General features: G+C 39.7%; 3 protein-coding genes across 4 annotated transcripts; 1 reads left to right on the top strand and 2 right to left on the bottom strand.

Annotated features, from left to right (window-relative positions):
• Window positions 1-13,795: 13,795 nt before the first annotated feature.
• Window positions 13,796-15,837, bottom strand: LOC104427182 (zinc finger CCCH domain-containing protein 13). 2 transcript variants are annotated; one of them, XM_039304796.1, is made up of 6 exons: window positions 15,732-15,837; window positions 15,458-15,594; window positions 14,748-14,902; window positions 14,582-14,627; window positions 14,425-14,503; window positions 13,796-14,178 (listed from the first exon to the last, which is right to left on the bottom strand). In XM_039304796.1, exons 1-6 carry the CDS (start codon window positions 15,809-15,811, stop codon window positions 14,148-14,150), a joined length of 528 nt encoding a protein of 175 aa, XP_039160730.1. In that variant the 5' UTR covers window positions 15,812-15,837; the 3' UTR covers window positions 13,796-14,147. The 2 variants fall into 2 exon arrangements, with proteins under 2 accessions (XP_039160730.1, XP_039160729.1); XM_039304795.1 differs by having other exon boundaries at window positions 14,425-14,627.
• Window positions 15,838-15,857: 20 nt separating this feature from the next.
• On the bottom strand, window positions 15,858-21,589 carry LOC104424796 (zinc finger CCCH domain-containing protein 13-like). The gene is made up of 8 exons (XM_039305049.1): window positions 21,425-21,589; window positions 21,036-21,343; window positions 19,084-19,194; window positions 18,856-18,889; window positions 16,348-16,486; window positions 16,183-16,239; window positions 15,914-16,023; window positions 15,858-15,870 (listed from the first exon to the last, which is right to left on the bottom strand). Exons 2-8 carry the CDS (start codon window positions 21,163-21,165, stop codon window positions 15,858-15,860), a joined length of 594 nt encoding a protein of 197 aa, XP_039160983.1. The 5' UTR covers window positions 21,166-21,343; window positions 21,425-21,589.
• Window positions 21,590-23,218: 1,629 nt separating this feature from the next.
• Window positions 23,219-27,027, top strand: LOC120289388 (traB domain-containing protein-like). The gene is made up of 9 exons (XM_039304210.1): window positions 23,219-24,003; window positions 24,370-24,417; window positions 24,552-24,611; window positions 25,099-25,182; window positions 25,329-25,433; window positions 25,958-26,071; window positions 26,191-26,291; window positions 26,552-26,663; window positions 26,767-27,027. The coding sequence occupies exons 1-9, from the start codon at window positions 23,455-23,457 to the stop codon at window positions 26,893-26,895; spliced, it is 1,302 nt and encodes a 433-aa protein (XP_039160144.1). The 5' UTR covers window positions 23,219-23,454; the 3' UTR covers window positions 26,896-27,027.
• Window positions 27,028-27,610: the final 583 nt, after the last annotated feature.

The raw sequence follows: 27,610 nt of genomic DNA, 5'->3' as shown, positions 1-27,610 counted from the left end.
GTCCTCGGTTTTGACCCATCTGTGGTGGTGGTGGTAGCTGTTGTTGTCCCATCTTTCTTTGGGGACAATCTTTGGCTAGGTGGCCGTGCTGGCGACATTCATAGCAAACTCTTGTCCTAGGAAAGCATGGGGCCAATCCATGTTGTCTTCCGCAGAAACGACACACACTAATCCGATTGGGTTCCGACTTTCCAATTCCACCCTCCTCTTGCTAGGCGGAACCTGGATCTATTTCCAATCATCGGCCTTTTCCTTGGCGAATTTGTCTCTTGGTTCGAACCAAACCGCGATCCAGATGTGACGGCTCGTTCATTCTGATCCTTCTCAATCTTTTGAGCTCGTTCGATATAGTTCATTATAAGTCTTTAGATCCAAAATCAATGGGCTTCTCAACTCTAGCCTGAGTCCATCTCTAATCCTCTCACCCGGTTTGCTGGATTCTCAATTAACTCGGGGCATATCGCGAAAGTTCAGCGAACTTTGCCTCATACTCATCAACAGATAGAGAACCTTGGCGAAGACGTTGAAATTCAGCCATCTTCATCTCTTTAGCAGTCTCAAAGAAAAATTATCATTGAAGGCCTCAAAAAGTGTTCCATTAAATAGGCTACACCTTCGAAAGATCATTTCACTGAGTTCTCATCCACCAAGTGTCTACAACTCCCTCTAATTGGTAAGTTGCTAACATTACCTTCTTAGTCTCATTGCACATCAATAAAGCAAACGCTTTCTCAAGCTTGAACCCAAAGAGCAGCAGCTTCGGGGTCTCCTGCTCTAGTAAACAACGGCGGCTTCAATTTCAAAACTGCTCCATTATGGATTGGTCTTGCAGGCATCGGCTCCAAGCGGGATTTCAGCATTCACGGCGGAGCGGTGCGGCAACGGCGGCAGCATTGGCAGCTCGTGTGGCGGCGGCAACGGCGGCGGCGGCTTGAGCAACGCAACGCTTGTTTGGTCCCGGCTTGCGCCCATTCATCTACCCATCGCATCCAGAACACGCAAGATCCCATCCACCCTAACATCATTAGGGGCTGTTACCCCGACATCTACGACGATGTGGAATCATTTCACTTGCGCTAGCCTCGTCTTGCGCTCGACCACGCCCACCTCGGGTTCCAACTCTTGTCGGTGTCTCTACCCCGAATAATGGCCCTCAGGACAAAGTCCTCTTTAGGAGTTCTCGGCTCCTAATCGCTCATGGTGTCACCTTTACTCAACTAACACATGTTTCCAATTCAACTCCGAATTAGAAACAGAGCAATCCAAACAACAAATAATTTTAGCACACAGCTAACACAAACATGCACCAGCATGAATTTAAAGGTCCTTCCTACTAACGATCCCATGGTCAACGCTCCTTATCACTCCAATCTTCAACTTCGCTCTAATACCACTTTAACTGGATGTCACACCCCGATCCTTGGGCACGCACACATCCTTCTCTTGGTCGATTTTAATATGCGATATCCCAAGACTATATATCGCCGACCCTTTCAATTATTAAGCACATGCGGAAGCAATTATAAATCCCCAGACAATAAAACAATGGGATAGAAAAGCAGGCTATATTTTTCATATTGAAATTTACAACCAAACCTTTATACATAACCTTTATACATAGCATTAGACAGAGCACTTCACAAACTATTCGCAACTTCAGAGTCTCACTCTATCTACACATATACAAAGGGTTCACAAAGAGATGGGATTTCAATCCTCATCTAAGTCATACTCGGGATCATCCTGATCCTCCTCGATTCCTCTTCACTCAAATCATTCTCTTCCTCAATTTCACCTCGCGAGTTTCCTTCTCAAATTCCTCCTCCTCGCTCCTCGTCGAGATCCTGAAATGTTTTCCCCAAACCGGGATGAGACTACGTCTCGCGAGTTCTACCCACTAAGACTCCGATTAGTAAACCAATACTAAAGGCTGCCTAAACACGCATAGCTCGAAGGACTTACCTTGGCCTCATATCCCACCTGCATATTAGTACAATTTGCAATAGGCACTCAAGCAATCACATCACCGATCGATATCTCGATCAAATCGACCTAGTCGATCACACGCCAACAAGACCACTCGCGGTCATTACCATTCAATCCGTCATTTCACAACATCAAATCAAAACAATGATCAATCGACCTCGTCGATTACATGTCAATTGGACCATTTCTAGGTCATCTCACTCCACACCATATAATCTCCAATAGTACACTCAGTCACAGAGCTACAGTAATGCTCTCGGGCATCTATTCACCAAGGTGATGTATAATAAACACTTTATGTGCATACTCTTAGGTATTACAATTACCTTCGATCACACGGGCATGATACTTGACACACAGAAATACGGCCACGCAGGCACAATCTACGCCACACAAGCACGATTGCCACACTGCATGCCCATAAATCGCCACAGGCACAATTTACTCCACACAGGCATGATCAACTATCGCCACATAGGCATGATCAATTATCACCATGATCAATTATCGCCACAGGCATGATCAATATTCAACAATTTACGTACATTCTCTAAGGCATCTTACATGCCAAAGCGAAGTAATAATCGCGAGCCACATCACACATCATTTATTTTCATCTTTTATCATCATTAATAAAATATCGTGCATTAGTACACGATTGGCCTTAGCCAAAATATAATGATTTCGATTCCACAATTCCCACCATTATTAGCGTCCACCAAAACTCTTTTGGTGCTGTCAACCGACACCCGGTTATTTTCAAATAAATTTTCCAAATTAATTAACCGAGGAAAATAATCTTGTAATCACAATTAATTCACTTCAGCACAAAATAAAGCTCAATTAAATAAATGAACTGCGCCACGATGATCAAAAATTAAATAATTAACATTAAAAATTCAATTTAGAAAAATAAAGCCCGATTAAATAAACGGACTTCACCACGGTCATCAGCATAATATTCTGGTCACTGGCCATCAAATTCTTAATTTCCGAAAATAAATAATTAATTAATTAATTTCAAAATTAATTAATAATTAACACTAAAAATTCCATTTAGCTCAAAATAAAGCCCATTTAAATAAACGACTGCACCACGATCATTACCATAATATTCCGGTCACTGGCCATCTCAACCTTAATTTCCGAAAAAATAAATAAAATTAATTAAAACATAATTAATTTCGAAAATTAAATCAATTAACATTAAAAATTCAATTTAGCTCAAAATAAAGCCCGATTAAATAAACGGACTTCACCACAGTCATCAGCATAATATTCCGGTTCCTACCATCTCCCTTGAATTTTCGGAAATAAATAATTAATTAATTTAATTCCGAAAATTAATATTTAAATACTAAAAATTCCACTTAGGCCCGAAAAGCCTAATTGAAGCCCATTAGGGTCAAAAAAAATCCGAGGCACTTCCAATAAATAGTAGACTACATCTACTTGCTAATTGCACAATCAATTTATCTAAATCGCATCACAATTGACTAATAAACACTAATTTATTATAATCTAACCACCTAACCTAATTAATTAAAACTAATCAACCTTAAACATCATTAGTCTACTAAGCAAGGATTAGTGAGATTACTCATCGGAATCGCGCGCAAAACGTATCAATCCGACGGGGACGACACAAGGAACGATTCTTCCCAAAGCACGGCTTGGGTTTGGGGCCCAGAAACGGCCCAAAAAGGGGCTCGAACCAGCTGGAAACCCACTCGTGGGTTTACTGACCTAGCTGCAAAACAAGGGGAAAATGAGATGGTTGGGGGCGGCAAAGGGTCGGGAAGGTAGGCGGGGGTCCGGAGGGCCAATGGAGGTCCGGCGGCTTGCTCGGCCACTCAACGATGGCCGGAGGTGGCGGAACGAGTTGAACAGAGGCCGAATGGCACGGGGGCGCACGGCGGGGATGACGGCGCGAAGGGGTGGCGCGGCACGGCGGCGGCGCGAGCGCGGGCGTGCTGGACGAGCGGCGAGCGGCGGTGGTCTTCGGCGAGCTGCTTGTCCTTCCTCCGTTTCGCACGAAGAAGAGGGAAGAAAGAAGGGGTTGGTTCCGTGGGGTTGAGATGAAGAAGAAAGAAGAGAGAAAGAAGATAAAGTAAAAAGAAGAGATAAGAATTTTTGACTAGTCAAAGGAAAAGAAGAGAATTTAAAAGCAAATTTCAAATTGGGGGTGGGGTGTTCGGGGGTGCTCCGCACGAAGGGGGAGGGAGAGGAGAGAGAAGAGAGAGAAAAAGAAAGAAAGGGAGAGAAAAAAAAGAAAAGAAAAAATAAAACAAAATAATATAATTATTCTTATTTTTTTTTCTTTTCCATTTCCTTTTCTAAATTCTTTCGGTTTCGATTTTCCTCCGATAATTTCTTTATTGAAATTTCGGACTCGTCAATAAATTGACGGATGATGAGACAGGTCCTAAAAATGAATTGTGACACGCTTGAATATCCGATTCCCAAAACCAATTTAAATTTCATGATTAGAATCGATCCGGTCCACACGATTTTAGTCCAATCCAACCAATTAGTAGCCTTTAGGGATTTTAACTCATGAGTATATCCCTTAACGGACCATAAACACAATAGGTTAGCTAACTCATGAGTGATCAGCTTTTAGGATGTCAAAAAAACCATAGGCGCGCTTGACAATGCACATTTCACTTTGTCTTAAACATAGGTTGTTCTCTTAATTCATCTATCTTTTGTGATAAATCAGTCTCACTCACTTGTTAATCCTGTCTTACATGTAGCTGAATAAACCAAAGCAAAGCAAGCTCAAAGAGAAGCTGAAAGATGAGCTGGCAAGCTATAAAGAAGTTGAAGAAACAAAAGCTGAGTTGGTGATCTGTAGAAAAGCTGAGCTGGCAATCCCTGTGAAGAATCCGACTATTCAAGAGATTAAAACCAGGAACGGAAGTTGATCAAGTTACTGAAAGAGCTGCACGTGTGTAAAGATTAATCATTCTGTTACTAAAGTTGTTAAATCTATTTTCAAAGGAAGTCTAGGTAGTTAAGCTTTAGTATAAAGGGATTGAAGGAAACTGATGGGTGTGTGATACATTTTCTGAAAACTGGGATCTCTCTATTCTCTGAATTCACTCTGTTCTTCTCAAGTTCTCTCGCTCTCTGTATTTATGTTCCTCTTCATATAGAAAAGCTTTGTAAGGTTGAACAAGAAGAAAGACGAAAAGAAATGTTCAACTGATGTATTGCAATTGATTGTTTAGCAACTACAAAATACAGAATTCTCTCATATACAGGTTATCTTCTAGATTCTATTTCTTCTCACTGATGACCGGCCTATCTCCTTCTCTAGATCAGAGTGATCTGTCTCCAACTTCAAGTTCCTATTGCCCCACGCTTCGTAGCTCCTTCGGTTATAGCCTCAGCTTGGAACGCCGAAGACGCTCGCATTGAGCAAGCGAATCAGTCGATCAGCTTACCGGGGCTGTATTGGCACACACAAGTGACGCCTCCTTCCCCAGTTTCTTCGACGAAAGACCCATCCGCATTCAGCTTAAGCACGCCGCGGGCAGGTGGTGTCCATACTTGAGTGAACTTGTTCACTAGTTCGATTTTGCTTGTTTTTAATTTACCCATCTACTAATATTGTGATTTGTTGCCATAACCGAGTTGATGAGTAGCTGGGGATTATGCTTTTGAGCTCGGAACACAAAATCATTTCGGGCTTTTTAGGGATGACGAAAAGTTACGGCCAGGTAAAAAGATCTAGCTTAAAGCAATAGATAACCCCAAAATATACGTTCTTATTTTCTCTGAAAATTATGCTGCAACTAAATGGTGCAGTGTGAGAGCTACACAAATGGTGCAATGCGCTTGCCAATCCACGGGAAAGAGATAAATTCTCTCTTCGAAAGTCTGATTCAAATTTTGCAAGCGGTGTCATGTTTCCTTTAACTTACTGTGCATAATATTATGATTGGATATGTGACGCCCCTATAATGAATAGTCCTTCGAGCCTCAAATAATGCTAGAATATTATTCTTCTACACCAAAGTCTAGAAACATCAACTCCATCAAATTTCATCTTTGAAATTTCAATCATGAAAATTTGTAAGTCCATCGAAGTTATATATATCCATGCTTCCGCTGCTCATCTTGGTAAAGTTAAACTCAAACTTCCAAGTTCCTCCATCCTACTCAACAACAGCTAAAAAAAAAACTGTAAATAGATCAGTTTCGTTGCTGAGTAAGCGGAAAACCATGAGATACAATCATTATTATCGTATGTAACAATTTACGGATCCGAACTCATCGCTCTAATCAAAAGACACAATCTAATATTATTTTGATTGTCAAGGAACAGAAAATGCAGTAGCACTCACACCATGGAGATCAAGACACAATTTTACACGCATAGGTTTTGCAAATCTCATGAATACGAGGTTTCTTGAATTGGATGGAGGGAACTTTGCTGGCAAATTTGAAGATATTCTTCTAGGACTAAGATGGCTTTGTTGGCATAATTGTCCTCTGAAACTTCAAGCAACCAACTTTGCATTGAATCACCTAGTTGTTCTCAAGCTTTCAGGCAATATCATCACAGAACATGGGACCGGATGGGTTGAAATCATGGTACAATTTCACCTGATTCATTTGCTCTTTCAACTAATCATCCTAATATATGAGTCTTAACTCGCAGGTGGATGCTGTTGGAGAGCTAAAGACGTTGATTGAGTTGAATCACTCTGGGACATTAATCAAGGAAATACGTCCTCCGATTTGGAACCTCGAAGATCTAATTTGAGTTTGGTAAGTCAAATATTTCTTTTTATCTTGTAATATCTTCTTTTGTATTTCTAATAAATGAATGCTTAATTTGTTGTTATATATGGATTGTCTTTCCGATCAGATTATTATCGATAAATAGAGATTAAAAGCATAAGTTGAATGTATACAAAGTATTAATTGTTCGAGTTCAATGTATAGTAATTTTAATTTGAAACTATTGTTTAGTGATTAGCTATATTTGTTCTTTTTTTTTCAGGTGATTAGAACTTGGAGCACTCTTTCATGGACAAACGAGGAATGAAGTTCTATAATTCATGTTACGTGCTTTGTGTTTTTAATATTTATCTTAGGTTTAGTATATGTTTATTGAAACTTTTGTGTAGTTTATTACTTTGTTTGTTGTGTGTGTGTGTGTGTGTGTTTTTTTTGTCGAGACCTTATTTGTTGTGTTCAAGAGCCCAAGACTTATGTTAATATTATTGTTCTGTTGTTCCCAAGAGTTCTGCTGTTTGATTTCTTGTAACGTTATAACTCAGACACTCGACTGACAATATATGTCGAAGTATTTTAGTTAGTCGTATGTTTATTTGTTGTAATGGAAATTTTTAAATTGCAAGTGAGAATAAATATTCTTTATTCATAAAAACAATGATACAGAAGGGGGAAAATAGATAGGCCCAGCATTCCCGGATCAGCCTTGGAACTGGCCGAATTGGGTCTAGGCTAGTAAGGAAACCGTTCCGGGGTTTTAATCTAGAAGCTACCTACTCTAAAATTGATTGCCCCAACTAAATCAGGGGGCTTGATCCGAAGTGAAGATCAGGAGTGTACTCTATGAGACTCTGTGACCATACAATGGGGAAAACTTTTTCAGGAGTGGAGGACAATTGTAGTGCTAGGATTTCGTGACATCACCTTTCAGGAAGGCGCCCACCTCAGATTTAGAGAGGGTAATCTTTTAGCAGGTTCATGATTCGCGGATAAATATGGATGCGGAATTCCCACTCTGGGACACCGAGATAATGAGCTCATCTCGACCAATTCTGTACTTCAACAATCTGAATGCTTTGTGTCCTGATCGAAAAGAAAGTGGATGTCCAAGTGAATACATGACTTTCAAAGAGTAGACGAAGCACTGCTCTCTTTGGAATTCTGCGATCATTTTATGTCTACAACCTTGGAGATCAGAGGTTTGGTCACAGTCCGCCATATTCGGAAAATTTTGATCTGTTTCCACAGCTTTCCTTTTGCAATATCAATGACGTTACATTGCATTGGTCGTTGGTGAAGAATCTGGAGATCTTAACCAAATTTCCATTCCCAATCTTCCACTCTGCTGCTGAAAGGTCTTTGGTAGATAGAAAACCTTCAAGACTCCATTAGAATGGGCGACTTTTGGCAAGAGAAGGCCACTCAAGGCCAGGGTTCTGCGTCTAGATGAAGCTTCAAGAACTGCATGTTGGGGTAGATCAAAAAGAGGAAGCAAAATCAATCTTGGTTATGTTTAGCGTTTGGTGATGTGTTCGTGGTACTTCTATGCTTGCTGTTAACAGCATGCGTCTGTGTCCTAAAACAAAGTTGAAATGTTGTCAGCACGTGTTGGAACAGGCCGTTCCTCTCCACAACAGCCCGCTTGATTTTAAGCAAAAGAGTCGGATGATGAGCGAATCCACCTTGGTTGTTGAAGTGGCTGCGCGAGGTCATCGATAAGAAAGCACCTCCGGTGGAAGAAGTCTACCATTTTTCGAAGATGTAAACATTCGCTTACCCAGTTGGTAGAGCAGGGATCTTAGGAGAGGTCATCATCCCAATTGAGCCCATCTTTTATTCTTGTCTCTGGATATCAACATTCCCTTACCCCGTTGGTAACCCATCCTTTCTTTTTTATTTTATGTTTCAAGTTCTGGACTATGCCCAGAACTCCTTATATTGTTTTTTAATGGGCGTGAGCCCAATCTAATTTCCTTTGGGCCTATAGCCCAATTCGTGGGCCAATTTTAATTAAAAGAAGTGATGGGCCCGTTCCAACGGCCCGCGTGGGCTCCTGCGGGTCTACGGGCCGAGCGAAGGTCAGGGCCCCGGGAGGGTCCGAAATATTAAAATAATACTAAAATAAAAATAATGATTTTAAAAAATTGTGGCAAAAATTGTTGTTTGATAAATGCAATATGATCTTGGAAAGCACATGTTGTAAAGTATTTCATTTTGTTTGATGAATTTTGGGCATAATTTTTTGGAATTTCCTATTGATAAAAATTCATATATATAATCACATATCCAAAGGGAGTTATTGTGTATATTAATTTGGCAAAAAAACATGAAGATTAATTCCTAAATTTAAAAGATGAGGATGTATAATTGAAAAATATTTATCTGCCCAAAGGGGATAAATGTTTTGAAAATTATATGTAATTCTTATCTATATTGATATTATGGAGATATATAATTCAAATGATTTGTCCTGTCCAAAAGAAAATAAATCATTGACAATTATATGTAATTCTCCTTGTTACTACTTTATAAATTTCATGTTGTGAAAAGTAATGATACAATATACACTCTGCCCAAATGAGAGTTTATAATGTACTAATTATTTTGTTGAATTGCTTATTGCCCATAATTGATCATATTGCATTATGTGTGACAAACAGTTACCTTTACTATAAATAACAACAATGTTACAGTTGAAATGTTAACTAGATCAAATATTATACTGTTAAAGACTTGGTAAAAATGTGAGATATTGTGATTGAAAATATCATAACTGAGTTTATGTTAGCTAATCTCCTAACAAAAGGCTTACGACCCATTTTGTTCGAAGAACGTGTAAAGAATATGAGTGTTTTAGATTATTTTTTATTTCTTTTATTAGTGGGGCTATATAATTTGTATTTTTGAGTATTATAGTTATATACAAAATTATAATGCTTTTATAATATCTATTAAAGCATTTATTTTTAATGATTATTATTGTTAATTCTATTGCTATCATTTCTCTTGTTGATTGAGAAATTGAAGTATAAAACAGTATATTTAAACAAATTTTAGTTTAAAGATGATTGGATATCACTGATTATGAGATCTCATGTTGAATTGTGATATAGTTGTGCAATTTCATGTTGTTTATAAATTGTGTTAATGTAGTTTCATGTTGTTGATGAATTGCAATGAGAATCGATAAAAAATAGTATATATTTTGATCACATGTTGGCACTATTTCTTACTACACTACTAGGACTATGATTCATGAAAATATAATGCTTATTATATGTGATTATGGAAAGTCGTGTAGTAGTATTTTATTAACATATTCATCTCCATAGTCTTATATTAAGGTTATATATGATCGGATTGGTTTTGAGATGATGTTTTTAGAATATTATTTTTAAAGTTGTGGCAACATAAAACAAAATTTTCAATTATTAACCCAATAGTGTCATTTTCAATATAAAATCTTTTTCAAAATAAAATAAGTTAATTAATGTAGCCCAAGTGGGAGAATGTTGAAAATTTTCTATAATATGAGATTACATTAATTAATTAATTTTTTATTTTAAATAATCTTGTTAATGGTTATTTCAATATTTATTAAACCTTACAGTGATTTTATTAAATTGGGTATTGGCATATAAACAGGCCTAATTGAGTAGCGAGGTGTAGGCAATTTTATTTAACTGAAACCCGTAATAGGATGAGCTCGGTTGATACACTATTGATCAGGATTTGTCAAGTTCCCTCTAGCCGATAAAAATGTAGATTATATCTATTAATTGCTTTAATCTCATTGAAAGCTACGTCATAGAGAAAGATCCGGCATTCTGATAGATCTCTCGATTATTAAAAAAAAAAATCTATTTTTCTTTAAGTCAAATAATGGCTCAAACATGTACACTTTAATTCCGCCGTGCTTATTGATCTCGGTATTTTACAGTCATATATGGATCAAATTCTTCTTAATTAGTTAGTTGTTTATGTGAATAAATTTTCTACATCTCACTGATTCCTCACCCACTTGGAAATAGTAATCTCATCCCCAATTGAACCCGAGTGACAAACCTTACCTCTGTCAGGCTATCTTCTTTTGTCTTAACCATCTTGTAGTGCAGATAGCTTCAAAGAGTGAACTGAGAGGCTAATTGACAATAGCCGGTCTTTCGTGCGGGACTTTGGATGAAGAATTGTACAACTTACCAAAGTGAGGGACATCGCTCTTAATTCGGAAAGCTGCACTCTATACAAAACCTGCTGAGAACAAACCGTGGCGCGATCACATCACGCTACGGAACTTTTTCTCCCCTCTTTGCGCAAATAAATGAGCACAATAAACACTGCTATAGTATAATAATGAAGCGAAAATGCATACTCCGACATAGAATTTTAACGTGAGAGCCCCAGTTGGGAAAACCCACTTAGCGGATCGTCGAAAACTTTCGGTATGCAAAGCGGAGTTGCAATAGGCCTTCTCTTGTCCCACTAGAGGTTACACATTATATCATCAAGATAACTATCTTCGATGACTGCAACAACAAAGCCTATCTCACCCCTAGGTGGATTGCAATAATATAGAGGAAAGGGCTGCCGGATCTTACTGAGCAATAATGCCAAGAATACACTGATGGAAGAGGCTTTTCAACGTTTGGCACCGTTTAACACATAGCACACATCGCCACAAACGTTGCAGTAGAATTTCATGGAAATCGGGACTGAAATGGCTATCCGATTTTTCGACGATCACTGCTGGCCTCACTTTCTTCTCGTTCTCTCGCTCATTGCATCTCGCACACGAGCACTTGGTTTCCTCTTTATTTTGGCTCCTATCCAATTGGGTATATTGGGTGTATTGTATAATACTTTAACGTGTCCTCATAATTAAGTAAAAAAAATTATGATATTATGACAAATTTTTGTAACTATTGTAAATTAAGCCAGATCGTAATCAATCATAGCGAAATTCTAACTTTCAGAATCCCACAATATGCGATCGTATATTGATGAGTCTTCAAAATTGCAAAGCTACCGTCTCTGGCCGTTTATTTGTACACGACCGTATGCTTCTCCGTGTATTTTGCCCAACTCTCTGCTTCACACCCGCATATTAATATAAGGCTGTGTAGCCCTCTCGTTTTCTGCCCGATGGTTTAAGCACTCGTCCGCAAGAGCAACACGCCTATGTTGAAGTATGCACCCGTTTGCCTTCAGAACATATGACCGTATATCTTGCAGAAAGGCGTAAATAACACAGTAAACGAAAAATAAGAAGAACAATGCATCTGAAGTTTCAAGGTGAAAATCCAATGTGGAAAAATTCATGGGACCTTTATCCAGAAACTGTTCCTTTATAGTCAAAGGATTACAATTAATATATTAACGGTATTTCTCGCACGTTAAATCCTCACAACTATCACAAGCACACCATTACTTGATGAACTCTTAAGATCTCTTGTATTTACACACCCTCGCTTGAAGAACTCTAAAGAATTCTCATATTTACACATGACGTTGAAAACTCTTGTGATTTTTTTGGGGTGTTTTATATGCACACCAGAGGACTCCACCCAAACTCTCAATTTATAGTGACACGCAGGCATTGCTTTTAGAGCTAAGCCACAAGCTTACTCTGTAACCTGAAGGAAAGTTCGACCCTGAAAAATAAGTAATTGCAACACATAACATACCAAGATACTTGTGCAATGGCCATCAATATCGTTCATTTTCACTTTGGTTGACTTGTATAGTGGATTCCTGAATTTCAAGATGTGAACACCCTCTATGCTAAAACTTGGCACAGGTGAACATATAAGTACCGAAACTTCTAAAAGATACACTCAAATATCAAAATCGAAGAAGAAATGAACATTTAAATGCCAAATGTGGAGAATTTCTAGCCAAACAGCTAATGTGGCATTTTTTGACAAGAACTTTAAATGATGTGATATTTCTTTTTTATAAAAATTTATCCATGTGGTATCGACGTAGCTAGATAAGCCCAAAATAACATCATTTTAATTTAAATTTGATTTTTAATATTAATATTAATGTCTTTAGAGAGAGAGAGAGAGAGAGAGAGAGACTAGCGAGGGCCTCTATGGTCCTCGCCGCCACTGCCGCCCAACCATTGCCGAAGAGGGCCAGCGACAATACGGCGAAGGTTGACCAGTGGTCGGTGACCCTAGCCGAGGCCAACTGCCGGAGAGCCTGCATGCCCTCACCCAAATTTGAGACAAGGGGTCATAGCCCTCCCCTAGATTGAGGGATAGTCATCGACTCTCACCCAGAGGGCCAATAGCAACCGCTAGTTGTGGCAATAACCCTTGGCCCAATCTGGGTGAAGGCCACAACCCTCACCCGTGGTCAACCAAGGTCACCAACCACTAGCTAGAGCCGTGGTGATCCCAAACAACCCTTGTCCTATTGTTACCGATCCTTTTCATCGATAGTGGGGCGGTGGCAACAACGAGGACCATAGAAGCCCCCTGCTAATTTCACCCTTATTTTAAATTTAGTCCTTCTTAATTTAATTTAATTAATATTTATATTAAAAATTAAATTTGGGAACGGGACAACATCATTTTGAAACAAGGATTGTTAAATAGATTCCTGCAAGACACGTAGACGGTCACATTGAATTTCCAGCAAACCTCACCGAAATTGATTCTTAAGTATCCAATTTCTTAAAAAAGTAACATTTAAGTGTATCTTTTAAAAATTTTGATACTTATTAATTATCCACCCGTGCCAATTTTGACATTTAGAATTTACTTCTTCCCTCGTAACATAGTCATTTCATTTCTTAGTCATGAAGAAAGTACATAACATAGTCATTTCATTTCTTAACTTGTTTTGCAGCATAATCTTCGAGCTTAGTTTGGGAAATTAGAGGTTTAATGGATCAAGATCACAATGCCAAGATGACTTAAATTACTAAGAATACTGCAACACATCAAGATGTTTCGGCGAGATTTCACCCTACGTACATTGGGGGATAAAAGGTAGCCTAACACGATTTGGCAAGTGACACAAGTTACAAGGACTTTGATCAAAGGACTTACAGTTCATCATATTTAAGTCATCTTGGCTAACACATCAAGATGTTTCAACGAGATTTCACCCTATGTACATAGGAGGATAAAAGGTAGCCTAACACGATTTGGCAAGTGACACAAGTTACAACGTCTTTGATCAAGGAGGACTACAGTTCATCATGTTTCCAGTTTCCAATGCTACTGAGAATAGTAAGAAGGTACATATAAGAGGAGTACATCCCACTAACTAAATGCTGTACACAAGCCAGGTCCCCCGAAAATGTAAGGCTCGCAGAATCTCACAAAGATAATAAAATCGTATCTAAGGCATGGGATGATCCTACACATTATCCACGTTCACTGTCTCCTCCCCCAGCCCCTTCAAGTCCACGTTCTCACTATTATGCTTATACTGCAAGAGAAAATACTCAAATAAGAAGCAAATACAGCCACTATTTACCAAAAAAACCAAGACAATAGCGTACTGTGGTCATCAGTTCAGAACATATAGTTCTGCAAGACAGAAGGACCCAGAGAACAATCGTAACAATTTGCAAGACCAAATTAGGTGAACACCAACTCGTTCAACCAAATCCCATGAAACAGATCTATCCTCTCTTCCTCCTAGCAATAATGCTGAAAAAAGATGAAAACATACCTGAGAAAAAGAATTCTTGTAACACTGGGCAATGACTGTATTGATGAAGGAAAGCCTTTTGATACAGCCACCTCATTTCCTGCTGAAGCAAGCTCAGTTAATTCAATGTTCTCTTCTTCAATATCAGCAAGTTCATCAATAGCATGAGCAGCCATGCCTGTTGGTGGTAGTGTCATCCCAATCAAAGGTCCTTTAGGCAGAACCTTCAATTGAAAGAAAAAGAAATATATCTCAAGCAAGCAATCACAAAATTCTAATGACCAACACAAAGACAATCGTATCATCTCAAATACAAAACATTAGCATTAGGAACAAAAGGGAACCTTCTCTGCTGAAGAAATGCTAGAAGATACAGCTTTCTCTCTCTTACTCTTGCCTTCATCAGCTTGCTTAGGACCATTCTTTTGTCCATTCCCCTCTTCATCTTTGTCATCATTCACTTGAGGATATGCTTTCCCCTGTGAATACTTTAATCTACCTGTTTCACATCGCAAGTTTTACAAACAAATGCAAGCAAACAAGAAAAATGAGTAACATCAGACACAAGACCTACTCGTCCCATAAAATGAAAATTATCCCACTAGTTTATATTTCATCCAAACTTTGGAGAATGCAGATAGTTCCATCTTTCAACGACTCGGAAATTTGCAAAACTGTATCTATCATTAAAAGATAGTTGCTGTTTTCTTGTACTAATGCATTCCCTAAATAAATGAGGAAGTAGTGAGCCCAGATCCTCTGATCTTTTAGTTGGATTCCTGGCAACTTGACCACAAAATCATATCGACCTCCCTTTCCCATACTCGTTAAAACTTAAAAAACTAACAGAAGGATATAGTTCCAACTCATTTGGCAAGCCTTTGCAATAAATTGTATCCTTACTTCCTTTTCAACATGACATTAATTTTCTAAGCCAAAAACAGAGGAAGTGGAAAAAGATAGGAAGAACAATGCAGTAAACACCAGCAATTAGTTAGTCAAATAAAAAGTATCATCTATCTGGTAAAAACAATCAAAGAATTTCATTACATACTCTTTGGGCTAGCAACATAATTCCCAGTAGGCTCTCCATCACTGACGATGTTGACACTCGAGTCCTCTTCATTGTTTCCAACACCAATAGCATCCATGCCAAGCTGATCTCCCAGATTGTGGAGTTGGAGTTCTGATCTGCAAAATTCAGAATGATGATAAAACCATGAATAAAAGAAATTCTCTGAAGCTGGAAGCAATTCGAAATGCATGGAATTAAACATGAATACGTAAGTCAAAGATTAACATGAAAATAAAAGAAAAGAGCTTTTTGCCTTTTCAGTTCATCTTGTGATCGTGAATATCGCTGATGCGCTTTGACGAATTTCTTGATCTTTGATGTGATCCTGAACATCCGATCATGTCAAAAAAAGACCAGGCAAAATGGAGAAACAATAACATTAGAATAGATTCCTCACAGACGCAATGCATCATGGAATGCCAGAAAAGAGCAGACTTGCTGCTTCCTACCTTTGCACTCTTTCTTTCTTTGTGCAACTGATCTTCAAGCTCCTGAATTTTAGAGGATAGACTATCTGCCTCTTGAAGTTGTTCTTCCAGGTACATCTTCATATTAAATAAATGCACCCAAGTTTAGCAGTTATTAAAGGGACAAAACACTCAAAAAAGAATAGAAAAGAAGAGCAGTATGGAAGCTCCCATATAGATAAAAACAAATATAAAACAAGAGAAGCATAAAAGCATTCCTGTAAACAATAAACTCACCTCTTGCTGATTCTTGTGGTGCTTCAGCATGTTGATATCTGACCTTACCTGCTTTAACTGCATATCCAGTTCCAAGATCAAAAAAGCCAGACTCCTTCCGAGGAACACACTTTAAGAAAAATTCTAAACTAAGTAAGACTAGGATACCAAAAAGATTTCACTTACCTGATCCAGAAGAGCAAACTTGGACTGGGACGATGTAGATTTCCCTACAATTTCTCGATCTTCAGCCTCCTCCGGAAGATTGAGATCTGAAGCGTCACTTTGACCATCCAAATGCTGCTTCTTCCTGCGCTTTCTGTCACTGCAATTTAATAATGAGCTCGAATATAAGCAGATCACAAAAATCATGGCATAAATGGAGAAGTATATCAATAACCCAGCCAATCCAAAACATGACCAAGAAATGCATGTCAGAGAATGGAAAATAAGGTCATGAGCCTGATTTATTCATTTTGGTCAAGTGTTAAGGTTGCATTTGATAGTCCGTATAGGATAACAAATTATCCTATCAAGTGTTTGGTGAAGTCCTACAGACCAGATATACCCGAATAAAAGTCGGATAAAAAATCCGAGAGAGTTGGGATAAGCTCGGGTTGGATTAAAGACTTTAGAAAGATAAAAACATAACAAACCCCACTATCTTCCAATGATGGAGTGATGGAGTGACGCGTCCAGATATTGCTTCGTTGGCCACAAGGACCACCATCACAACAATAAATCGCCGTCACTTTGTTTTCCGACAACCGAGGGTGAAAAGGAGCCTGAACTTAGTATCTTGCCCAGAATCAAATACCATGCATGCATAGTGACTTATTGGGCAGATCTGGATCCCTTGTCAAAACCCTTCAGTTCATAGTTTATAAATTCAATGACTCTTAAGGGCTGATACACTGATCTGGTGTGCAATTCCTTGAGCTTGCCAAGCTCGTGGCAGCGTTGAACTGGCAAAACGAGCTGCAGCAATGATTTTAAAGCAGGAATCGGATGACCCTGCTGCCTATATTTTGCTATTAAATACATATGCCTCAGCAGGTCTATGGGAAGATGCAGCAGAGATCAGAATGAAGATGAAACTGAAAAGTCTTTTAAAAGAAGCCATAGCTGGATTCAAGTGAAAAATATAGGCCACAAGTTCTATCTGGGTGACACTTCACACCCAAAGGCACCGGAGACCTAATGATGAACTGGACCAATTGGCTAGATGAATAAAGACACCGGGTTATGTTTTGAATACTGAATTTGTTCTTCAGGATGTAAAGGCACAAAAGGAATAATATTTGCACCAGCACAGTGAAAAAATTGCCGTTGTTTTTAGCCTTATAAGCACCTCCAGTCCAAAAACTATCAGAATTTGACCTTCGAGGTAAGACTGCGTCAACAATGGCAACCAAGAGGATGCCAATCAAGTGGGTGACGGATGGGACGACAAACTTGGGGCACTAAAAAGAGCGTTGGAAGTGGCAGATGGAGACCAAAGCAACTAGATATAACAGTTGATTTTCCAAGATTTTCAATACTATCTTAGTTGCACCAAACACAGGATGGGATTTTCTAGATTCCGAAGGACATTCGGAGGATTTCTAATCTCACCTTATCCTATGTCATCCCAATCTGAATTAGGATGACCAAATGCAGCCTAATGGGATTGTTATACCCCACTTATGAACTGCCATTCCAGTTCATCACTTCTATGCCGGGTCCATTCACTTTCCAGATCACCGAAATCAGTGCTCCAACTCATCCCACCACATACTCATGGTATTGAAAGATATTACATAGATCCAATGGCGGTAAAACTGTTGCTTCACTTGATTGAAAGAGGTTGGTCATGCACTTTATTTGTCATTCGAAACCAACTAAGCCTACCTCCTACATAACACTTCTATGAGAAGTGGTACCTAGTGCTTTGTTCCATATCACAATATATGTGACACCATTCCAATATCAATAGAGAGCAGAGTAACCTATAAATGTTAAGCTAGTGCGGTTCCCAATGGACCAGTAAACAGCCCCACTCTTGATCAATGTCCCATTTGGAAAAAGGAATCATTTCCTTGATGACGTGGAAGACTCATTCAGTAGTATTAAGCCATTTGGTTTAATCGATTCACATTTTTTTCCGGGAGCTATTGGCCAATCTCGAAATAAAGATCTTCTTATCCATCAACCTCGATAAGCAAGCCAGGTTGCTACGATTGCATAATAGATGTATAGTAAGAAAATCCTAGTTTGGTAACAGCATGTTATGCAAACACTACCATAAGAAAAAGATATTCATACCTTTGAACAAAGCTAACTCTAGTCACAAATTTATGCAGCAACCCCCCACAATCAATGTTTTGTGAATCAGATTACATCTAACTCCGGAACATGGAGACTGCCATTGCCAGCATATCATATCTCCAACTCAATTGAAATACCAAATTGCTCATAACATCGAAAGATTGGAGAAGAAAAGCACAAACCACCAGAAATCCGCTAGTTCATCTTTGACTGACAGATAAATCTCAAGGATAGTTGTGTTAAAAAGTAATGTGAAAATAATAGTTAATCTATTGCTAATAAGATTTTGTGATGGCAACAGAGACAGAAAAAAAAGCAAGAGATGAACAGCTCATACACACTTAAAAATGGCAGTAAGTGCATGAGAGGGAGAGTTGTGCCAGCTACCTATTTTCCTCAGGGGACCTTGAAGGGCTGTATCCTGCAAATGACAGCACCCGGAAGAAAAAAGTGAACAAAAGAACTGCCAAGACTCATGGCTCAGATCTGTTACCACTGCTATTAATTAATGAATAAAGAAAAGCCACATAGCCCATAGGTTGTATGCAAATTAAAGAAGATTATAGCAATGTTAACACAGGATAAGAGACACAGACATAGGGCGTAGCTTCTGACCATGAAATCCATGGCGAGCTCTTGCATCTTTTCCTGGCGAATACCTCCTCCGAGGAGAATACCTTCTGCCAATTTTATTCCTCAAATCACCACCTCGGTAGTCCCTCCTACCTATGATAAGAAGATAATAAATTCCAGTATGGTACCATAGTTGTCAAACCATCTAGTTTAGATGACCTATAAGTCATAGTGAAGCAAAGCTTACCATAGTGAGCAATACGAATAACATAACAATGAATAGAAAAAGTGCCTCCATGACATGCCAAGGAACCATAGCAACAAGCGAACTCATAGAACACATAGTTATAAAAGACCCATTTGGAGAGTATATCATCAAGACAACCCTTGAAATGTCAAAGTAGAATAGTATTTAAGAATAGTTGACAGCCCTCTTCTTCTTGTGGAGCAACAAGAGACACAAAAGAATTCTGAACCATACTATAGATAGATTCTCCTTGTTGATCACATAATATGATACAATCTGATCCACAATCAATATTTTTGTTGCTTCATAGTTCAGACTATAAAGCCATTAGAAGTCGCATCATCTCCATCCATGAAATCCATTTGAATCATATATTTGAAGAATTAGACGAAGAGAATACCGTGAGCTCCTTCCTCATAACATGATTGAGATAAGTTGAACATATCATGCTATCACCTTGTTTCTAAGAATCATATACAGAAGAACACAAATTCGACTAGAGAATTCCCCCAAAAGTAGCTTTCCAGTCTGGTGGATGAATTACAGTAAGCCAAGATGAAGTCCATTATATATAATACACTAATGACCGTTAAAGTCATCCCATAAGCATTGGATTATCCAGAAGAGTCTATCCCAGCCTTGAAATTGCTGATATAGTGCATTAAGTCTCTCGATAACCCATGTCCTGAAATATCTATTCTGCAATAGATACTAATGAAATCTCCTCGCATACACATCAGAGGTATGGAAGATGCTTCTGCTTCAAGTTATGCAGGGCCAATACATAAATGTGAGTGCAAGCACAACTTTTGGATAAAGAAAACAGAAAACAGCTCGGAAAATTCAGGATGAAAGATAAGGGTAAATAGATCGTATAATTATCTGCTTCATGGAAAGAACACTTTAGGGACAGCTGCAAGAAAATCCAAATAACTGTAATCAATGAAATAGTCAAATTAATTCATATTTTCAACAACAAAAAATTCCCTGGATTTGGCAAGGAAATTTGCATTTTCCCTTGGATTTGTTCTCCGGCAACATCGAGCACATAGCAAGTTAACTATCCCATCAAATGTATTGCATCAGCATGATTAGATAAATTTTTCAAATGAAGTAGAAAATTATCCCATCATCTAGCAGTGAAACACTCACGAGCTTGAGAGGGAACAAAACCATGCGAAGTAATGGTGGAGATGAAATGCAGCAGAAGAAAGAAAATGCGGCAAAGTGGGAAGCTGCTTTCAGCAAAAAAGAGCAGAAAAAGCCTGCTGCAACAAATATAGCCTCCTTAAGAGACAAGCACAATTATAGGAGTAGATTCAAAGAAAAACAAGACATAGTTGCAGCCAATGACAATGCACATCAATGATGCTGATACAGCTAGATAAGTGAGCTCAACACAGTATCATCAAGCTCATGATCGATGCTTCAAAGCTGAAAACATACAAGCGGTCATGAAAACTAGGTACACTCTATGGCTCGCCGAACATAGTCAGACACGCACAAAACCCGCACATCCAAACAACTAATTAACTCCGTCCGCTCTTCAATGTCGTTACCATTCCCAACCGATGTGGAAAATGGAGCTCAAATGATTCCAAACATTACCCACCAGACAAAAATCGGACCCATCACCTGTCTTGTCAATTTCTATTATCATGAACCGACGCGCATTACGGAATCGCCGACAAGCCGAAATGCTAAACCCGCGACGACCAGAAGGCGCAAGGAAGCACATCGCAATTACCAGTAGTGGGGCCGCCGACGAATCGCCGGAGCTCCGCTTGCCCGTGCGCGAACGAGCAACTCTGCCTGTTGCAGTGACCTCTCTGGTACAAGACGCACAGCTTCGTCTTGAACAGCTTCCTATCCACCATCGTGAGCCGCGACTCGGACCGGTCGGAACTCCCTTAGAAAAATCAAACGAACCGCAGCCCGACGCGACCGGAGGCCGAATTCACAGAACCGATCGCGAAAATCGGGGAGGAGGGCGAGCAATTCCGAAGCTCCCGCGAGCTGTCGAGCCGGATTCGGACGGCCGAGATCGCGAAACCCCTGCATGTGCACAACGCATGGACGGGGATGGTCAGTAGTCATTTTTCTCCAAAGCAGAAAGAGAGAGAGAGGGGGACGAACTGAAGGATCGAAATGGAGCGCCGCCGATCGCCGCCGACACAAGCGCACGCCGAAGAAGGAAGGAAGGAAGGAAGGAAAGAGGAGGAGAAGGTCGCTCGTACGCGTCTGAAAATGGCGTCTTCGGCTTTGGGTTTCTACGGAAGAAGGGAACCCTAAGCCCTTAGCCCTTAGCCCAAATATAAAATACCCACGAATGGATTTGGGAAAAAGGCACGAAGAGTCGTCAACTTTGCTCAAAGTAATACATTTACCCAATTTTTTTTATAACGTGAAAAATTTTGAATTTTGTCAATTAATCCAAACTTTTTTTGACATCAAAATCCCGAACTTTTGTTACGCTACACATTTACCCAAAATTGTAGGAGATTTTAGTCTTTTCATTTTTTTTTAATTTTTTTTCTTTTTTTTTTCTTCTCTCTTCTCTCCATCGGTTGGTCGGCGAAGGGAAGCCAGCATCCGACAAGGGCTGCCCTCGCCAGTGTCAAGCAACCCTTGCTTGTGTCTGCAAGGGGTGCCATCGCCAAATCTAACGAGGTGTCTCGCCCTCGGCGTCGAGCAACCCTCATCGAGATTTGACGAGGGCCGTCCTCGCTTGACGCGACGACGTCGGGCAAGGGTGTCCCTACCCTCATTGGCATCGGGCGGCCCTCACCTATGTCTAGCGAGGGGGTGCCCTTGCCGGCATCGGGCGAGGCCGGCGAGGGAGGCCCTCGCCCGACACCGGCTTCCCTCCACCATAATTGGCAAAGGGAAGAAGAAGAAAAAAATGAAAAATGAAAAATAAAATAAAAAGATAAAAATGCTCTTAATTGGGTAAATGTGTCATGGTTTGAAAAGTTTGGAGTTTTTCACGTCACCAAAAAAAAAAAAATTTGGGTAAATATATCACTTTAGGCAAAATTCAGGGTTTTTCGTGGCTTTTTCCCAAGAGATTTTGAGCAGTGATTTGGGTGAAGTTAAAAAGCTATGAGCTTGCTGTCAAAATTCGGGCATTGGAGATGAGGTAAAGATGGCATCTTTGTGTTTGAGCGAACTTCATCGCAGGGGTGGATAGTGACAATACAGAATTAAAATGAGGTTAAGATAATATTGTGATAGGACAAAGTCTGGTGACAAATTATGCAATATTCATATATTATGGTATACAATAAACTATCACAAAATATAACTTGGAATTTAAAGGATAGAAAAATTGTAAACAACAAAATGAATTGTAGTGGTTCAGCTTTGAGTCCACTTTTCCGGACTGATAACTTATCGGTCGGATTACACTATGATGAATCAATAAAATGTTACAAAGATTGAGTGTTCACTACTTAAGCTCTATAAAAGATTACTTGATTTCATACTCACGATTTCTGAAAAACTATAAAGTGTAGCTCATGAAAGATGAAAGTATTGAAGATAAAACTATAATAAACTTTGGAATTCATAATGTATATTCTTCTTTTAGTGATACAACTTCCTTTAATACTCCCCGATGTCCAAGTTGCCTGTTGAACCAATTCTCTAAGGACTAACCATCCAATCAATTCGTTGGACTTAAATCTAGAAAAATATCTTATCATTTCTGAATTGTTGAGAGTAAAGTTTCCCATAAAACCTACCGCCTATATATGAGTTTCCATAGGTTGAATTTCTCTTGAGAATATTCCATATCCGATTCGATTGTTTCATTGATGAATTGGGATATTAAGATTGTATTCAACATTTTCCTTTTCGACAATTAACGTATAAAATAACGAAGAAGTTTTTTTTTCAATCTTCAAAATTAATAAGGGAATTTTCTTCAAAACGCTGTAAGCATCGAAAGCAAAACTTCTAGGCGCAAGAATCCCTCTCCAATCTTTGATTCTGAGGCGACGTCGTCAGCGCGCTCGTTCTTCGCGAACTCAATCGCTCCATCGAAAGACACGCAATCGAGGTGGGGGCAGAAAGATCGATTTTCCATAAATGGCGGATTCGAGGTGAAATCCCCCAGATATGGCAAGCCATCCGCCGCACTCCTCCTCCTCGACCCGACCCGGTTCATGAATCGCCCGACCCGCTATCTCCTCTCCTCCCTCCTTCCTCCTCCTGCTGCCGCTGCTGCTGCTGCTGCCAGAACCTCCCACCGTCCGCTTCTCAGATTCGTTTCCCCCTCCAGACCCACCGCCCGGTTCAGCCTCTCCACCACCGCCCCTTCCAAGAACCGCCCCATCGCCGCCGCGACCACCCGGCCCTCCGCCTCCGCCGCCACTGCCACCATGGACCCTCGCCCGCCCGAGCCCGACCCGAATTCCGGCGAGGACTTCGTCCACATCGAGGACCCGGATCCCAACGTGGAGAGCCTGGGCGAGAGCTTCGTCGGGGTCGATGTCGCGAGGGAGGTGGAGGTGGAGGACGACGGCGAGGAGGCTGATCGTCGGAGCGGGGGCGGCGGCGGCGGCGTCGGCGACGGAGACGGCGAGGGATCCGATCGGAGGAGGATGACGCTTCCCGAGGAACTCTCCAGGAGCGTGGTGGTCCTCGACTGCGAGTCCTCGGCCGAGGGCGGCACCTGCGACGTGTTCCTGGTTGGGACGGCCCATGTCTCCGAGGTGAGTGGTGTGAAGCTTCGGACTCTGAATTTTGGGTCATGATTATCTATGGCTGTTTATCTTTAGCATGACGACTTTGATGTCGTTCTTGAATCGATTGGAGTGGAATGAGAAATCGGAATCTTCGGAATGAATTCTGATGATTGTTCGGGAGAGGATTGGGAGGAAATCGATGCGAGACTTGGAAATTGAGTTCTTGCATCTGGGCTGATGATATGTTTGGTTGATGAGAAAATGTGGCATTGAAAGAGAATTGAATTCATGGAATCCTAATTTGTCCATGCATAATTCGTTTAGTATCGGTTTCATGTTATTGTGGCAACGCGAGTTTGTGCTGTAAATGTACTGATATGGGTTTGGTTGCAGGAATCATGTAGAGAAGTAGAAGCTGTGATCAGTTACCTGAAACCAGAGGTGTTTTCCTATTCTTGCTAATTGATGGATGGATAATGTTTTGGATTTCGCCTGCATTGCATTGTTCACGTTTCAGAACTACCTCCAGTTCCTGAGGAAGTTTGAGAAAATTTGGTGTTTCTGTTTGAGCGCAGGTGGTATTTTTGGAGTTATGCCACAGTCGAGCGGCTGTGCTTACACCACAGAATCTGAAGGTGTGTGGTCTATGAATATTTATCCCAGTCCTTGGCTGGTTTCTTTACTGTTTTGTTCTTGCAAGCCTGTATGGGAGGCTTCATTTGCTTAGTGTTCCTCCCACGAGCAAAAAGTTTAGTTACGCTCAAATTGATTTATGAATCAGCAGATGATGTTAGTTTTTAATAGGTTGCCTGCTACTTGTTTTGTATGACTAGAGAATTGCATTAACATAGTCTTACTTTTCTATTCCATGTATTTACTAGCCTGATGCTTTAATTCTAATTCACATCTTGTTGGTTTTACTTCTGAAGAAGCACCAAAATATTGAGTATTATTCTCGAGCTGAAGAGTATTTTAACGTATTTTTGGTGGCATTTTTTAGGCATGGAAATTAATGTCATTAGTGTACATTGAACGCTCTTTTGATCTGTATCATTGGATTCAAATCTAAAGGATCAATTTGATTTCATCTCAATCTGTGGATGTTTTCTTATGGTCTGCCAGGTACCTACATTTGGAGAGATGGTGGAAATGTACAAGAAAAAACACAATGTATTTGGAATCCTTTATAGCTGGTTCCTTGCCAAGGCATGTTTTTTCTCCAATTAACTCGTGACTTGTCTGGTTTGAACTGAAATTTTATGTCAGCATTATTCTGTTTGCAATATCCTTTGGCATTTCTTTTAACTGGACTCAACATATATTCTTTGGATCTCACTTATATTATTTATTAGGTTGCTAATAAGCTTGAGGTCTATCCTGGAGCTGAGTTTCGTGTAGCATTTGAAGAAGCAATGAAGTATGGTGGCAAGGTTCTACTAGGTGATCGCCCAGTACAGGTATTGCTTTCTTTTCCTCCTCACTCTAAGGCGTTCATGTTGTTGTTCTGAGTAATCACTGTAGAGAACATCTATGATATTTTCTAGTTTATCGGCTTCAATGATTAATACTCAGAAATCAATGTGAGAGGTGCTTAGTATGTAATATTAGTTAGGGTGTTCTCCAGAAACTTATTCCCAAGGAAATGCAGCACAATATTAGCAGCAAAGCATAAGCATTCCATTCTGAAGGCCAACCATGTTGGTTTCCTACACTAGAGGAGGGCTAAAAATCCAAAAGTCAATTTAACTAACTTATGTTGTTTCATTTTTAGTAGCTAATTGGCTTTTATGGACATTGTGAATCTTCATGGACGATAATCATGTTTGCCTTCTGTTTTAATTACCTAAGTACTGATCTTGAATTGCAGTTTTTAGATGCTAAAAATATATGAAAGCATTATTTCTCAATTTACTTTATTTCGTGCTTTTTAACTCCATATCTTTTCTCATCTCTATTATGACTTTTTCTATGACCGCCACAGGTTACCTTACGAAGGACATGGGCAAAAATGCCACTCTGGCATAAGACAAAGTTAATGTATTCCTTACTTTTCCAAGCAGTCTTCCTACCGAGCCCCGAGGATCTTAATAAAATGGTAAGCTTTATTTCCATATATCTCATTGTGAATTTTCTAAGTGCTTCTTGCATGATATATAATGGAGCTTCAATAAAAAGTCAATCCACGTTGGTGATTTTCCTGGTTCTTTGCATTAGCTGAAGGACCTGGACGATGTAGACATGTTGACTCTTGTGATTCAAGAAATGAGCAAGGAATTTCCCACCCTAATGGAGACACTTGTTCATGAGCGAGATCAGTGAGTATTCTCGTTATATTTCAGCATTTCGTTGAATAGATCTACCCTATGAAAGACTTTATTACTTTCCATTTTTCATTTTCCATTGTTATTAATTTCACATTCAAAATTACAACTCTATTTGATCTTTAAGTAGATGCCAATGGTTTAGATTCTAGAAGATTTTGATGACGTTGTTAGCTATAGTGACTTAATATGATAGCTCATCCATTCTTGGCTCGATACTAGCATCACTAGCAGCTTAATAATTTGTCTGCTAGGTACATGTCATACACATTGTTAAAGGTTGCCAGAGAACATAGTTCAGTCGTCGCAGTTGTTGGCAAAGGCCATCTTGGCGGTATCAAGAAGCATTGGAAGCAGCCTGTGGAGGTTAGTTTTAATAATTTATGGTTTATACATGCTAAATCGTGTTAGGATTATTTATTTTTCTGCATATGATTTTTATGTTAACTTGCTTTGTTGCATGTGCCAGGTAAAGGATCTTCTGGAAATGCCTTCAAAAAAGCCGACGGTTTCTACCTTCAAAGTGCTCTCGTCTTTGGGTGTCGCAGTTGCTGGGGTGGCTATCCTATCTGGTATCTACTTTGGATGGAAGAAATGAAATGTGTTACAATTCTGTTGGATGACCTTTGAGGACTGATTTACATGTGACTACATAATTTTTACATGGATGCCGCACAGTGGAAATTGTTTATAATTAATCTTCATTTATTGAATTTTTTCGTCCCTGGTACATGTAACTCGCGTAACAAGTTGTAAAGCTCCTGCTATTCAAGGTAGATCGTTGTTTATCACACCTAAGCAGGACGCGTCAACAGAATCCTAGAAGCTGGTTTAAAATACTTGTTTTCTCGTCTAGAATTCAAAGGTTGTATTTCTGTAGTAGTTGAAGAAGATGGGTTTCAAATTAGAACTAGTGGTATTGAAAGGAAAAATGTCCGAGATGAGGTATGGCGATTAAGACTTTGCTCAGTGGATGGGCAAGGTTAGCATAATGAGGTGAGGAGGACGGTCTGTCTAGCAGTGGTGTTGGTGCCTGGATCGATACTTGTAGGTCATCGTGTTCCGTCAGCCCGTCGGGACCTCTAAAGCTCCGCTGGTTGGAAAGCTAGCAGGCAATTTCATTTTAGGTCGCCCATCCTTAAACCTATTTTCCGAAGAAAAGTGCTTACTCTTTCGTTGATGGGTTGGCCTGTAAAACGGCTAGTAGACTACACAGTTTGTTTGAGGATCAAGTCAAATTTTCTGAGCATGGCAACTCTCCGCCTGAACAATACCGACAGTAATATTTTCTGATGTAATGACCTTACAAGTGA

This window comes from Eucalyptus grandis, chromosome 11, assembly GCF_016545825.1.
Source record: "Eucalyptus grandis isolate ANBG69807.140 chromosome 11, ASM1654582v1, whole genome shotgun sequence".
Classification (NCBI taxonomy): domain Eukaryota; kingdom Viridiplantae; phylum Streptophyta; class Magnoliopsida; order Myrtales; family Myrtaceae; genus Eucalyptus; species Eucalyptus grandis.
Note: the sequence above shows the minus strand (reverse complement) of the source record. Positions and strands in the feature narration are given on the sequence as shown.